General features: G+C 40.8%; 1 protein-coding gene across 4 annotated transcripts in view; it reads right to left on the bottom strand.

Moving 5' to 3' along the window:
- The window catches only part of AHI1 (Abelson helper integration site 1), an 83,700-nt gene extending 78,797 nt beyond the window's left edge, over positions 1–4,903 (bottom strand). The window contains exons 1-3 of one of the 4 annotated variants that reach the window (XM_074537778.1): positions 4,773–4,816; positions 4,047–4,116; positions 720–791 (exon numbers count right to left, since the gene is read on the bottom strand). In XM_074537778.1, the coding sequence (XP_074393879.1) occupies positions 720–729 (10 nt within the window). In that variant the 5' untranslated portion in view covers positions 730–791; positions 4,047–4,116; positions 4,773–4,816. The other 3 variants (XM_026794138.2, XM_026794139.2, XM_014267810.3) reach the window with 3 other exon arrangements.
- Between the last annotated feature and the right edge of the window lie 8,328 nt (positions 4,904–13,231).

Here is a 13,231-nt window from a genome sequence, read left to right as displayed (position 1 = left end):
TATTTATCAGGGAACGTTTATCAAGAAATTCACTTTGTTAAGAATTTCCACTGGCAACATAATCCATGCAAGGATAACTCAGCAGCTTTGCACAGACTCACACACACCAGTCTTTCACTTGTTGCTGAAGTCAGCACCATCCACCCTGTTTCCTGAAGAAAGCACATTTTGAAGAGCACACACATCAGGATCAGCACAAAACTTGGGCTAGCCAAAGCACAGGATAGGTTTCTGCCCTCCCTGCCTGTTTATGAGCAGAGGTGACACACTGTCTTCCAGGAGAAACAGCAGCTGTGGAAACCAGAGCAGCACCATCCTGAGTCAGACCTGTAAGAGCCAGGGGCTGGCACGCTTGCCTTTCTGTGATCATGACACTGTCATCAGCAGCATTTCAACCCTTGAAGCACTAGGTGTTCTAGCTCCCCTCAGGTAATGCTTAATTTGTAACTAAGAATTCAAAATGCAGCCTGAAACACATTGAAAAAGGCTATTGAATCTTCAGCTACAGCACATTTACCACTCTCATTACAACTTTTTGCAAAAGTCCCTGAATTTGAAATAAGAAAATAACACCACTTTGAAAACCAGCTATAATCACAAACTCTAAAAGGTGACAATGGAGCATTAAGGATTTATATAGGACAGAAATAACTTCTATCATTTGCACCTAGTTCTAACTATAAAATATGTACAGGAAATCAAACACGAAGTGTCCTTACCTGCTCTCATTTTCAGTCCTCAGTTAGAAGTGGCTCAACACAACAGCTGCTTCTTCCTCTGAATTCACCATTCTATTTAAAATATTTAACAACTGTCATTAGCATAAGTGCTCCATAGACTTCAATTTAATAATTAAATCTGTACTAATTAGTATTAGGGATGACTGTGTTTTATTTAGAAAAAAGTATTTCCCTATTTGTCTAAATTATTAGAAATTTTCTGCTATCAAATCCCAGCTCTGATACTTATTATTTGTGGGCAAATAAAAAACATTATAGTAATTTAATTAGCTATTTGGCTATTTCTGGGGGGTAGCCAAATAATTCAGGACTGTTGTCCTCCAGCCTTCTAAAAAATCCAACAGTTTATTTAAATAATAATGACCCATGAAACCATTTATATTGAAGCCATTCTAATCAGATTCCTCTCCTGACAGTATCATTGAGGAACCTGGCTGACAATTTTCAATACAAAGGTTAGTATCTGCCAGCAGATCTAACTTTATTACAAATCCCTAAATATTTATGTTTATATAAGCATTTGTACTTTTATAAAGCAGACAAGTAACTACATGAAACTTATTTCTCTAAAGAAAAAAATTGTTAGGCTTTCCTGGTTGTGAAAAAAAGCCTGCAAATGCAATCCAAACAAAGCTTGAAGGCAAATAAAAATATCACACAGGTTTATCTTTTCATCAAGAAAATTCAGACTGCTCTACAAAACAGCTTAATACAAAGAGCTGTTTTTTAAACAGCAGAACTAATGAAGTGTAGGTTCCTCGGAAGGTGGGATGTTCCCTGAGCCTTCCATGCAGGAGCTCTGGTACCTGTGTCCCCCAGAGCCCAGCAGGTAACAGTTCTCCCTAGGAAACGCCTCCTGTCAGACATCAGTAACTCACATTCCCTGACAGCCAGACTGCACTGATCCTAACAAATCAAGGCACAGCATTAAACACTGCCAGGATGTGTGGCTGCATTATTCTCACACCATTTTGGTCCAGGCCACCTAACACTCATCCAAACTATGCCTGAAATGACACTGATGAGGTTGCAATATTTTCACTATCTAAAACATCTTCTGACTCCTATAGCAAAGCTTCATTGTCACTATTAAACCAGTAACTGTTAAAAATAACACTTCTTACAATAAATTAAAAAACATCATTGAAAAATGAAACTGCTTTTGCAATTTATATTTGGTTAAACCTAATGGGCATTTGAAAAGTACTAGTTACTAAGTGCTGCTTTCCAAGTAGTCAATTCACAATTGGATAGAAAACACACAATTTAGAAGAGCAGAAAACTAAATAAATTCAAAAAATACAGCAGATTCTATCACTTTAATCACTGACTGAGAGCAACAGAAACATGGAAGAGCATCTTATAATTAGCTGAGTGATTTCAACAAGCCCTCAAAAACTAATTAGAAACAAGAAATTAAATACTGAAGGGCTCTTAAAATTAAAGCAAAAAATATGAGAGACAATATAGCACACAAAAGCAAAACTAAATAAGTGCATACCTATTCTAAGTACAGAAATAAGCTTCTGGTCAAAGGTTAAATAAATCAGTCCACCAAAAAAACCAACCAACCTATAGGTTAAAATATTAATTTTACAGATAATGGAATAAACATCTTACCAAAAGCTAGGGTCACTGTGCATCTACAAGCACTCTGTGTAAAATGAAGAACTAGCAAAATCCACCAACGACTGCATCACTGTTTGTTTATTTATTCATCGTCTAGCCTGTTGTGGCAATAAAACTAAGAGATAAAGTCTTCTCATGACAGTGCTATTGTTTAATAGGCATTTCCAATTTAGAGCTTCATGGTCTTTGACAGGCTGCATTAAAGCAACTATCAGGCTTGTGTAAATATAGATCATTAATCAACAAGGATAAGAACAAGGCTGTTTACTTAGTGTAATCTCACCTTAGAATAGGAGAGATTTAATTGTGTATCAAAGTTCAGCAACCACCATGGCCCAGTCTGAGTAAGCTCAGTTACCATTAATTTTGTTAAAACGCATTTTTGTCTGATCAGATTGGATCTCTTCCATGTTAGTAAATATAAGACGATCCAAGACTGACAAAAACACATACCTGGGAAGTGACATAGTCCAGACACCAGGAATAAACAGCAATACAAATTGATAAAGCCTAAACTTCCAATTACTGTACTTTCCTGAAAATAACCCAGTTTGCTCTTCTCCAATATTCTATTTGTATTTATAAAGTGATTCTACATTAAACTCTTCCTCTTTTCACAGTATTTTACAATATTCATTGAGTTGCTATATTCTGTATCTGTAATACAGAGATTTTATGCTAAACAGGCCACAAGGGTCACTACAAACAAAACCTACTTTTACTGACCGCTAATAAAAGATATAAATCAAACCCGTACTACAATGAGCAGAACATACAGAATTTGCACTACACAATGGGAAGTGAAAAATTTCCTACCTAATTATGGCCATTCAGGAAACTGAGCTGACAAAATAGAATTACACACTTAGGATTTTCCTGAACTACACTCCTCGTTTTTCTTTCCTTGCAATAAGTGAGCATAAACTTCAGTGGCTGGAAACAAATAGAACACCAGGCCTTGTTTATTTCTCATCTTTTGGATCACAGAGGGAAATCTTGGGTTTTACTAGTAGGCTTCTAATTTAACTACATGTAGAGATCATTACTCTGAGATGTGAAAGAACTTCAGCTCAGAATTATGCAGCAAAATTACACCGAGATGAATCTGTTCCTCTTCACTATTGACAAATCTGACATTAAAAAAAAAATCTAGTTTTATTAATGAAAATTCAATATTTCAGTCCAGAAAACTGACAGATGAGGAAAACCTATGTAAAAACTAATAAAAGTGCAGCAGTTTACTACCAGTTAAGATGTACCTGTAAAAACTTTACACTCATACTAATAAAATTTTGTAAATGTGTTTTAAAAAGCTGATGCTACCCTTGGTTTTCTAGTAGAAATGCATCAGAAAATTTTTGCTTCATAGGAACTGTCAAGTTGGGGCTTTTACTCTAGAAATTTGGCACCGTTAGTCAAGAGAAAGTTTTGAATAGACTCTTGACATCAAAATTACTGACTTCAGTTCTATGTCAGGAAATATAGAAGACTTTTATTTTTTATTAAGCTTTAAGTTTCTACTTTATCTTAGATGCTAATTATGAAAAAGTGTTCTCAGCAAGACACCACGCTAAGTATTTTAATTTCCAATGTCACATTCTGCTGTGCCCGGAAGAACAGTGGTAGATTTAATAGATATAAAGGGACATTCCCACCGCACACCACAACTGGACGAACCGAGGCTATTATTGAGGTAGGATGTGATGCGCATCCACATGGGCATTCCGCGTGCAGGGAGGCATCCCCGCTGTGGAGCCAAGGTGCCAGGCATGGAGAAGCACATGTAGGCACGGAGAACTGTGTTCACTGCAATGCCCACGCATGTCACCCCGGTAAACTACAAAGCCCGTGAAAAGCGCAGGAGGGGGCGGAACAACGCCGATCTGGGATTAGGGCTTCCCGCGGCACTGCTCCGTGCCGCCGTGCCTGCACCAGCCAGCCACAGCGCGCAGGCCGCCCTCGGCCACCGCTCCGCCGGCCCGGCCTGGCACATCCCGCCGGGGCCACTCCGGCCGCGCTCCCCGCTCCCCGCGGGGCGCGCCGAGCCCGCCCGCGCTCCCCGGCCCGCGCTGGCCGCCGCCCAGCCCGACCGCGCTCCCGCCCCTGCTCCCGCTTCCCAGCCCAGCCCCGATCCCGATCCCGCTCCCCGCCCGCGCGCGCCAAAGGCGGAGGTCCCGGCGCGGCCCCCGAGCGGCTGCGACCGTGCCCAGCCCCAGGCTGAGCCCCCCGCCCCGGGGCGGGAAGGGGAGCCGGGGGAGGGAACAGCGGCGGGAGGCGTTACCCAGCCCTACCCGCCCCCGGGGCCGCGCACTGCGACCAGCGGCGGCACACGCCCGGCGGGCCCGGCCCGGGGCGCGGTCCCGCTCCCCGCCGGGGGCATCGCTCAGCCCGGCCATCGCTCACCCGGCCCGGTCCGCTCCCGTGGCCGCCGCGACGTGGCCCGGCTGCGGCCGCCCCGCCTCCCCCCTTCCCTCCGCCAGTGGGCTCTTCCTCGGCCCCGCTCCCCCTCCGCAGCGCCGCGCCGGTGGTTCCGCCCAAAACAATCCCGGCTCCCAAGGAAACGGCGGGCGCGGGGAAGCGCCGGGGAAATAAACACAAAGCAAACAAACAAACAAACAAAAACGGGTGAAATACATTAGAAACGGGAGCCCTCCCACGGGTCCGCTGTAAAAGAAAAGTGTCGAAAGTACATATTAGCTCTCAGAGCTCAGACGAACAAAATTTGCTTGCGGTAGAATTGAAGTCCGTGGGTAATAGGCTCTGTTGGGCTCGGGAGGGCAAGTGACAAGGGCTTGGAATGGAAGTGACAAGTACATGGAATGCACACAAGCTTTCTGCAAATAGCACAAATAGCGAGCTATGGAGAAAATTTCATTTGTTGCCTGATTTAGTAGTTGATTTAAGCAGTGTTTTGGGGGATTCCCCCCCCCCCCCGCGGGATAATTACCTAATAAACTTAAGCATATTTGTCATATTTGAAAACTTGTAAATTCACTTTTGTGTAAAATTTATTTAAAATTGCAGATGTCAATGATCTCTCATACACTAGAAGGTTTGAGAAGTCAGTGCAAGGTTTTTGATGAACGTGGTTAGTTTGTTTAAGAAGTAGAGTTGGGTTTAATTTAGCCTTCAGTTGGCAGCAATTCGCAGAAACTAGAGGTGAGCAAATGCTTGTGACATAGTTCCCAAGCATTGCATCCCTCGAATTCTGTCAATGAATTACACTGGCCTCCAAAAGAATGTACCTTCTGAGACCTGGCTTCCCTGTTCCTCATGTGTTGTTAGTGACAGTCACTACTACACTCTTTTTGTACTCAGCTGCCCTCTGCTTCCTCATATGCTGGCATGCACTCAGCTGATAGGTGGGGATATTTCTGGTTTCCTTAGGCAGGTGTCCTGGGTTGCCTTGGCATAACACAACAAAAACTAAGTGCTCAGCATTCCTGTGCTTCCCTTTATCCTTATCGCATCTCCATTCTTTTATCTCTCTCCTTCATAGTACCCCAGACTCCATGAAATAATGGCCTTGAGCAGCCTGGTCTCACTTTTAGGTTGGCTTTGCACTGAACAAGAGATTGGACCAGAAATCCAGATGTTCCTTCCTGACTGACTTCCTGGCAGCTGAGAGGCTCAGTTATGGCAAACTCAAGACCTGTCATTTTTAGTCACTGACATGGAAAGCAGATTTGATACTGTCTATTTTGGCCAGCAGCGATGGGCTATAAAGCCTTCTAAATAAGCCTGGCACGAGACATCAACAGGTTTTCTGTCACTTCCAAAAGCTTGTGCCAAGTTTCCAGAAACACTTGTTTCAAAAGAATGTCTTTTAAGATTCCTGTGACCATTACATCTTTGACAAACATGAGGTATTTGTGCCATCTGAGATCTGTAAGCAAGTAGTGGTCAGGGCCATTTTCCGTGTCAGGGGAGAATAAATCTGACCTCTTTAGCTGACTTGTTTAGTTGGGTTTTTGGGGATACAGAGAGATGACAATACTGCAGTTCTTACTCATAAATAATAGATAAAACAAATAAGTCTATGTTAAATTTGTTCCTTTCATCCTGGACTAGTTAAAAATCACTGCTGTGGAGTTAAGAATGTTCCAGATAGAAAGCTGCTGTGGATTGACATGCTGATGTAAAGAAGATTTTTTCACCTCATGTTGGTTTTTTGCAAGGTCCTGGGTCTTACAGTTCTTCTGATGTACTTTGCACAGTGCAAAACATGACCTGCTGATATTAAGCAGTTCCTGAGGCTGATAATCACATTTCCATTACAGCTAAAATGTTGCAATGTGTATTCCTTTGTCAGTGTCACAAATCTTTTTTTTTCCATTTCCTGACAGTGAAATTTTAAAAAATATATATTTGGACTTTGCTCATTATTGCAAAAGCAATGCCAGTCAGGAGCAGCACCTAAAGAATGCAGGGAAACCTGTACAGCCCCCAAAATAACAGGATAAGTTTTGTCTGTACTTGATGACCTATGGAACAAACTAAAGAAAAGAAAGCATACTCCAAGCACAACACATCCTGTTTGTAAGCAGAGACAAGTGTGCAATTTCTATTCTGCTGGAAGGAGAAAAGCAAGGCTTTTGAAAAATATGGAACACATATGTATAGAGTTTTTCAATGGCTTCAAAAGCATGTGCTGCATGTGTTCACCTGCTATTTCAGTTTTAGGTGCTTATACAGAGAAAGCTTTCCATTATCTCACATTTGGGATGTGTGGGAAGTAGAAAGGGACATGAGCTAAGGTGGCATGTAGTGGGTCACAGGTGAACAGTTTGTAGATACCAGATGCATTCTGAAAATCTCACAAGAATTCCAGGATGATGAAGAATGGATCAAGGTTCCTGTCAGAACCTAATTTTCAACAAAAGGTAAAATCTGTCCCATGCAGGGACAGCTTCGAGGTGTCACTCGAGTGCACAAAACAGAAACAAGATCAGGGTTGGATAACTTAGAGTGCTAAAGGTGTAGGGATATTTTGGCAGAAGTTAATTGTTTAACTGATCAGTGGGTTATTTTCTCTTGATAGCAATATATAATCGGGTTTCTGGTATTTGGTATTCTGAGCAAACGATCTGATTGTTTGCTACAAGTTGAAGCTTGAGTGGGGGCAACTGAGAGAAGAAATTTACATATATTGTATGGATAAGAAAAAAAAAAGGATCAAAAAGTTAAAGTTAATAACCAATTTCTTTAATAATAAGAGAACAATTGTGCAAGATGTTCTGCATCCTGAGATGATTGCATCTTGCGTGCTAAATTTCTAATGTTTGAATGCAAGTCATAAGGACTAACTATGCTAGAAAGCTGGTGTGCCCCAAATATGTGGATATTGGCAGTAGAAATGCCTGTACATGTTTATTTGGCAATCTAAATTTCTGTGACTACTTCTCAGAGATCTGAAAGTCTTTGAACTGAAAGGATTTCACTGTTCTGTCCTCGACTTGTCTCCTCATCCTGAAGTGGGTGGCCTTAGTTCATGGGGGCAAGTAAGCAGTCTTTTCTCAGAAGAGAGGTAAAGAATGTTCTTTGTTGAGCCTTTGTTGAGCCACATTTACCTTCACAAAGTTCTCTCCAGAGTAGGTACAAGACCAGTTATGATGACAGATTTTATTTTTGTTGTGTATTACCAACTTCTTGTGGTTAGCAGTTCTCCCAAAGCTAAAGTTCTGTAATACAGAAAAGTTTTTTCACATTCTACTACAGTTTTTACTTGTGGGCCAAAAGCAAAAAAACTTACATTAAAATTCAGCAAAACATTTAAAGAAACCTAGTTTCTTCTTTCTTTTTTGTACATGTTTTCTGTTTAGGACTTTAAAATGTTTTAAGGAAATCAAATCTTTGCATATTAATGTAGAGACTTGAAGCAAGACTGGAATTATGAATTGGCACAATTTTATGAATCTGGTATTTACAGGGAATGCAAGATTCCTAAATTTTTAATAAGTAATTTTAAGTATTTTTAATAAATATTTTTTATTTAAATTGACTTAAGTTATTAGGAGAGTTACATGAACAGTCCCTCGTATTTCAATATGCTTAACATACTAGAATGTCTATTTGCTTTGCAATACAAGGAAAAGAAAGTAAACACATTATATTTCACTGCCAGAAAACCAGGTTTCAGAAGCCACAGGTTCAAACTGTGTGTCCAAACAATGATGTCATCAGCCGTCTGAAGACAAATTTTATTGTGTTTTCATATTAGTGTTTCTTGAGCAACATCTCCAAAGGTGTAGCTAAATTTCTACTGATGTTTTCCTGTCCTCAGAATAAGAATGCTAAGTCTTTTTGAAAGCAGGTTATCATTTGTGTTCTCAGGAAACTTCAGGTACTTTGCCACAGGATGGCAGTCTAACAGCACTTGTCAATAAATCTAATTCTTGTGATGTGTTCTGGAAGCGTTGGATATTGGAGCTAGAAATTGCCTGTAACTCAGTGCAGCATTGTTGCTTTTTAACTTTTCAAAAGACAGTTGTTCCCTTTGTGCTGTTAGTGCATATTTGCTTTTTTTTTTCTTTTGTGCTTTTTAATAGCTAAACAACAAGCTTTAATAGAGAGAAACCCAACTCCTCAATATCCCTATCGTATCCTGGGGCTAACAATACTTTATCTGTAGACTAAGTCCTACAATCTTTTTTTTTTTCAGAAATATATTTATTCTTTGAAATGTACTTGTTTTGTTTCAGAGTAATTGTTGATATGGTTCATCAGATATCTTTTCTTTCTTCTAAAGGCTTGGTTGTTTAATCAAGTCCATTTGGAGACTAGTTTGTAGTCCTTCTACATGTTCATGGAGGGGGAGCAGAGACAGAATCCCACATCTAAATAAACTATATTTTGTAAAATTCAGCCTTGGTTTCAGAAAATCTTGCTTGTCTGGAAAACACCTTAAGCTTGAAAGAGTTTAAATTGATGTAAAACTAGGCTAACTCTCCTGCAGGGAAATGGAGAAAGAAGCACCCACAGGTTAATCAAGCCTCCCAGAGCCATGGAATCAGGCCTGGATGGTGGAAAAGGATTGCCACTGGAAGTATCAGGAAAGTCTGGGATACTTCAGGCAGTACTGCAGTGAGCAAAGGAAATTGAGTGGGGCATGTTCCAGCAGCAACAAAAAACAGCAGAAACACACCTGACCCCTAGATTCCCAGTCAGTAAGCAAAGCTAATTCCAGAATCTTTAGCTGTTGTTCTAGTTTTCTACGAATTATTTTAAAACATACCACTTCTAAACAGAATATGTGTTAACCTACCTATGAAAAAAATGTATACCTGCCCAATAGAAATGGACCTCTAAATCTGAACATCTAGATTTTTAAGTCTTCCTGTTGAGCATCTTATAGAAAGTATCTATATCTAGTATTTAGGTATTTTGTCATTGCTATGAAGAACCCTACAAAAACTCGTTTTGGGATTTTTAAAACAGCTACAGCTAAAAAGCAGTGAAATATTTGCAGATTCTCTGCTTACTCCTTAATAACCTTCATCAATGATGTATGGCTTCCATTCTGACCCATTCATAATTTGTTTTGTTCGAATAGCTCTTCTGTAAGAGTCTTGACAGCCCCTTTTCCTTGGATTCCTTCCAAGTCCTGAATATTGTTCCTGTCTCCAAGCTCCTGCTCTCCCTTTCAGTCTGCCCTTCGCTCTGTCCCCACCAGGGCCATAAGAGCAGCTGCCTTTCCCAAGCACGTGGCCCTTGGTGTGGAGTTTCTCACAGTACCCCAGACCCTTGTACTCTAACCAAGGAATGCTGGAAATGGTGGTGGCTCTCCTCCACTTTTCCCTGTGTGATCATGTGAACAGGCTGGCACAGGGCACCATGCTTCAGCCTACAGCCGCTTCTGCAGCCTGCTGTTGCTATTTCCCTCACTAATCAACCAGTGGCACAAGGTCAGAGAAAAACCTGAAATATGAACTCAAAACCAGCTCCCCTTGCTCAGGTTTAGTCCTCAGCATGTCTCTGCCTCGTTCTCCTGTTGTACTACAGCCCCAAGGGCTTTTCTTGAGCTTCATGCTCAGTAAATCTGGATGCTTTCAGAACCTGTTGAGCACACACAAGGCTTGCTGCCATCTGGCACTTGCTTTCTGTCCCCCATGCACTGTTGGCTTTGAAAGTCCTGCCAGAAGTGCTGTTCTTTAGAAAAACATTGGCACCAATTCTCTGTAATAAATGGCCTGGCCCAAAAATTGTTCCTGTTTCTTTTGGTTCCTGTGACACATTCTGCAGGTCCTATGGGCACTGTCTAATGGAAATTTCTGATATTTGATTCTGTCTTTTGCTAGCAGATGCTGAGCTGTGCCTGCTGGGGATCTGTCCCCCTGGGTGATGCTGTTGCCTGCAGAGGCTTTGCACAGTCCATCTGTAAGGCACAGATCCCAGCAGGACAGACATGGAGCCCAACAGCCCCCATGTCACTGAAATGCTGCTGCTGATTCATGTAAACCAAAGGTTCTTGATTTTAAAGTTTAAAAAAGGCTGCCCTTCTTGGAGACTTTAGTCACTGCACCTCTCAGTGCTCTTTGGTTAGACTTGGGGTGACTGTCAAAGTAGCAATGTATTGAGCATCACATTTGGAAACCAGGTGTCTTGCCCAGAAATTTGTGTGACTCATTAACAGCCCATCCTCTTGCTATAGGTTGTTTTCAGGAGCTAAAGACTGTCAGACCTTCACTTTGCAATATTCTGTGAATCTTCTCTGACTTGATTTCACAGTTATTTGAGTCTTTTCTCTCTGTTGTTCTGTGACTTGGGGTAGTTTTTTAGCTTTTGTGAGAATACAGTCTGGATATCTTGCATTATTTTCTCCAGCTGAGTTGCAGCTTTATCTGTTCTCTAGCAGCCTGGGAATTCTTGATTTACTATCAGCCATCTGTCCTAGTTCAGGCACCTTTTCAGGTGATATTTCTGGCAAAATTTCGTGCATTTTCCAGTCTTTGATGTGCCTAAATAATAAATATTTTCTCATATTTACAGTTGAATACTGGGAGAGTGTCATTACTACTAGGACTGTGTCAATATATTGTCATAGAATGTCAGAACTTGGACCCTACAGCACTTCATCATTGGATGGGACTCTGCATCCTTGGCACACAAGCACTGTCCTTCTCATTTCCTCTCTCTGGGTCCACTTTGGTGATCTGTATGTCCTTATTCTGTCACATTTTCAAATGTAGTTCCACTAGATTTTTTTATTTTCCTGTATCTTAACCCTGTAGACACCTGTAACACTTCAAAACTTCCAGAGTTCTAGAAAAGCAATTTTTTTTCCAAGAAGGTATCTTACACAAGATATCAGGAAGACTAATGGGTAGTTTGAAACTAGGGAACATTTTGCAGAGTTTGAAAAACAAGTTTGGAAAAAGTTATTAAGGTAATTCCAGTTGCTGACAGCATCATCTGTTTAATTTTTTACCCCACTTTCATCCACCTTCCACCCCACAGTTTGTGGTGATTCATATTTCTGCACTTTCTATGCCAAAAATAGAACATGGTATGCTACAATCTTTGGGACACACAGCACATGTAAATGGCATATCTTTCAGAAATTTACTTTGAATTAAAATATAATAGGAGCAAATGATAAAGCTGATCAGCAAATTTTCCATGATTTCTAATGCAAAATTTCCTGATCTCAACTTGGGAGTTTACATGAGAGTCAGGAAAAAAAGAGCCAATCAATTTTTCCAATGTTGTCTTCAGCAAATGCAGGCTGTGGAATCCAATGACAAGGTCTTTTTGCATAGGGACATAACAATGATTAAAGAATAGAGGAGTTTTATACAAAATCTATTAAACTGGAACTGCCATTCATTTTATTAGCTTTGTAAACAAAGATGTTATAGTAGGTTATATTCATGCATATAAACACATTCATACAATATGCATGCCCACACACACAAATGCAATTTGTCAGAATATTAAATTAATCTAGAGGTAGGATTCTCAGCTTGCTGACACACTGTTGAAAATCTCTGTGACTCAAGTGTCTTGAACTGATCCCATTCCAAACAGCCCTGAATGGAACATTAACATAATTTTCTGTCTTATCCTTTTAACACTTACTTTCAATAAGATTAAACTGGTTAGAACATTCCTCTTTTATGCAAGTTAATGACACAAGAATGAGCATGGAAATAAACCTATATGTAAGTGACAAGCAGAAAATGCACTTGGAAATTTCAATATACACTTTGTGTGGAAAATGGTGGTAGCTTGTCCCTCTTTTCTGAAACTGTCAGAGAAGTAAAGAACTGTAAACATTTGTCTTATCTCAATGATGTTTGTAGACAGTTGATTTCATCACTGACTGGAACCATCAGTTAGCAAAACACTGCAGCACTGATCATTGTATAAAACTGCCTAAGTGTGTAGAAAAGACCAGAACAGCACCTTACAAATAGCAAGCATTTGCAGGGGTCTTTGGAAGCACTTGAACAACTGTTGGGTAAAATGCAAAATTTTCCCCTGCAGTTTGTCCTTTGCTTTTCTAACCAGAAGTGGAATAATTGTTATGCTTCTTTTCTTCATTTTCTCTTTCACATTCTGCTGCCAAGTTGCTCTTACCCTCATCCAAGGACTCCCCAGTGACTAAACATTTTGAACAGAGTGGTGAAAGGGTTAAGTTGCACCATTAGGTGTCAGAGGAAGGACTGATAAGAGTTCAACAACCCTGCCCCTGCATGGGCTCCAGAGCACAGCTCTCAGCTGAGTCCTGTGACTTGGAACGGCAGAGACAGGAACTGCTGAACACAAAGAGCTGCAGGAATGACCTGGTGTGCGCCAGTCTTTGAGGAGCCTGAATACAAAAAGATTCTCACTTTCTTACAGACTCGTCCGAGAAGAACAGA

This window comes from Zonotrichia albicollis, chromosome 3, assembly GCF_047830755.1.
Source record: "Zonotrichia albicollis isolate bZonAlb1 chromosome 3, bZonAlb1.hap1, whole genome shotgun sequence".
Classification (NCBI taxonomy): domain Eukaryota; kingdom Metazoa; phylum Chordata; class Aves; order Passeriformes; family Passerellidae; genus Zonotrichia; species Zonotrichia albicollis.
This window is presented reverse-complemented; position numbering and strand designations above follow the sequence as displayed.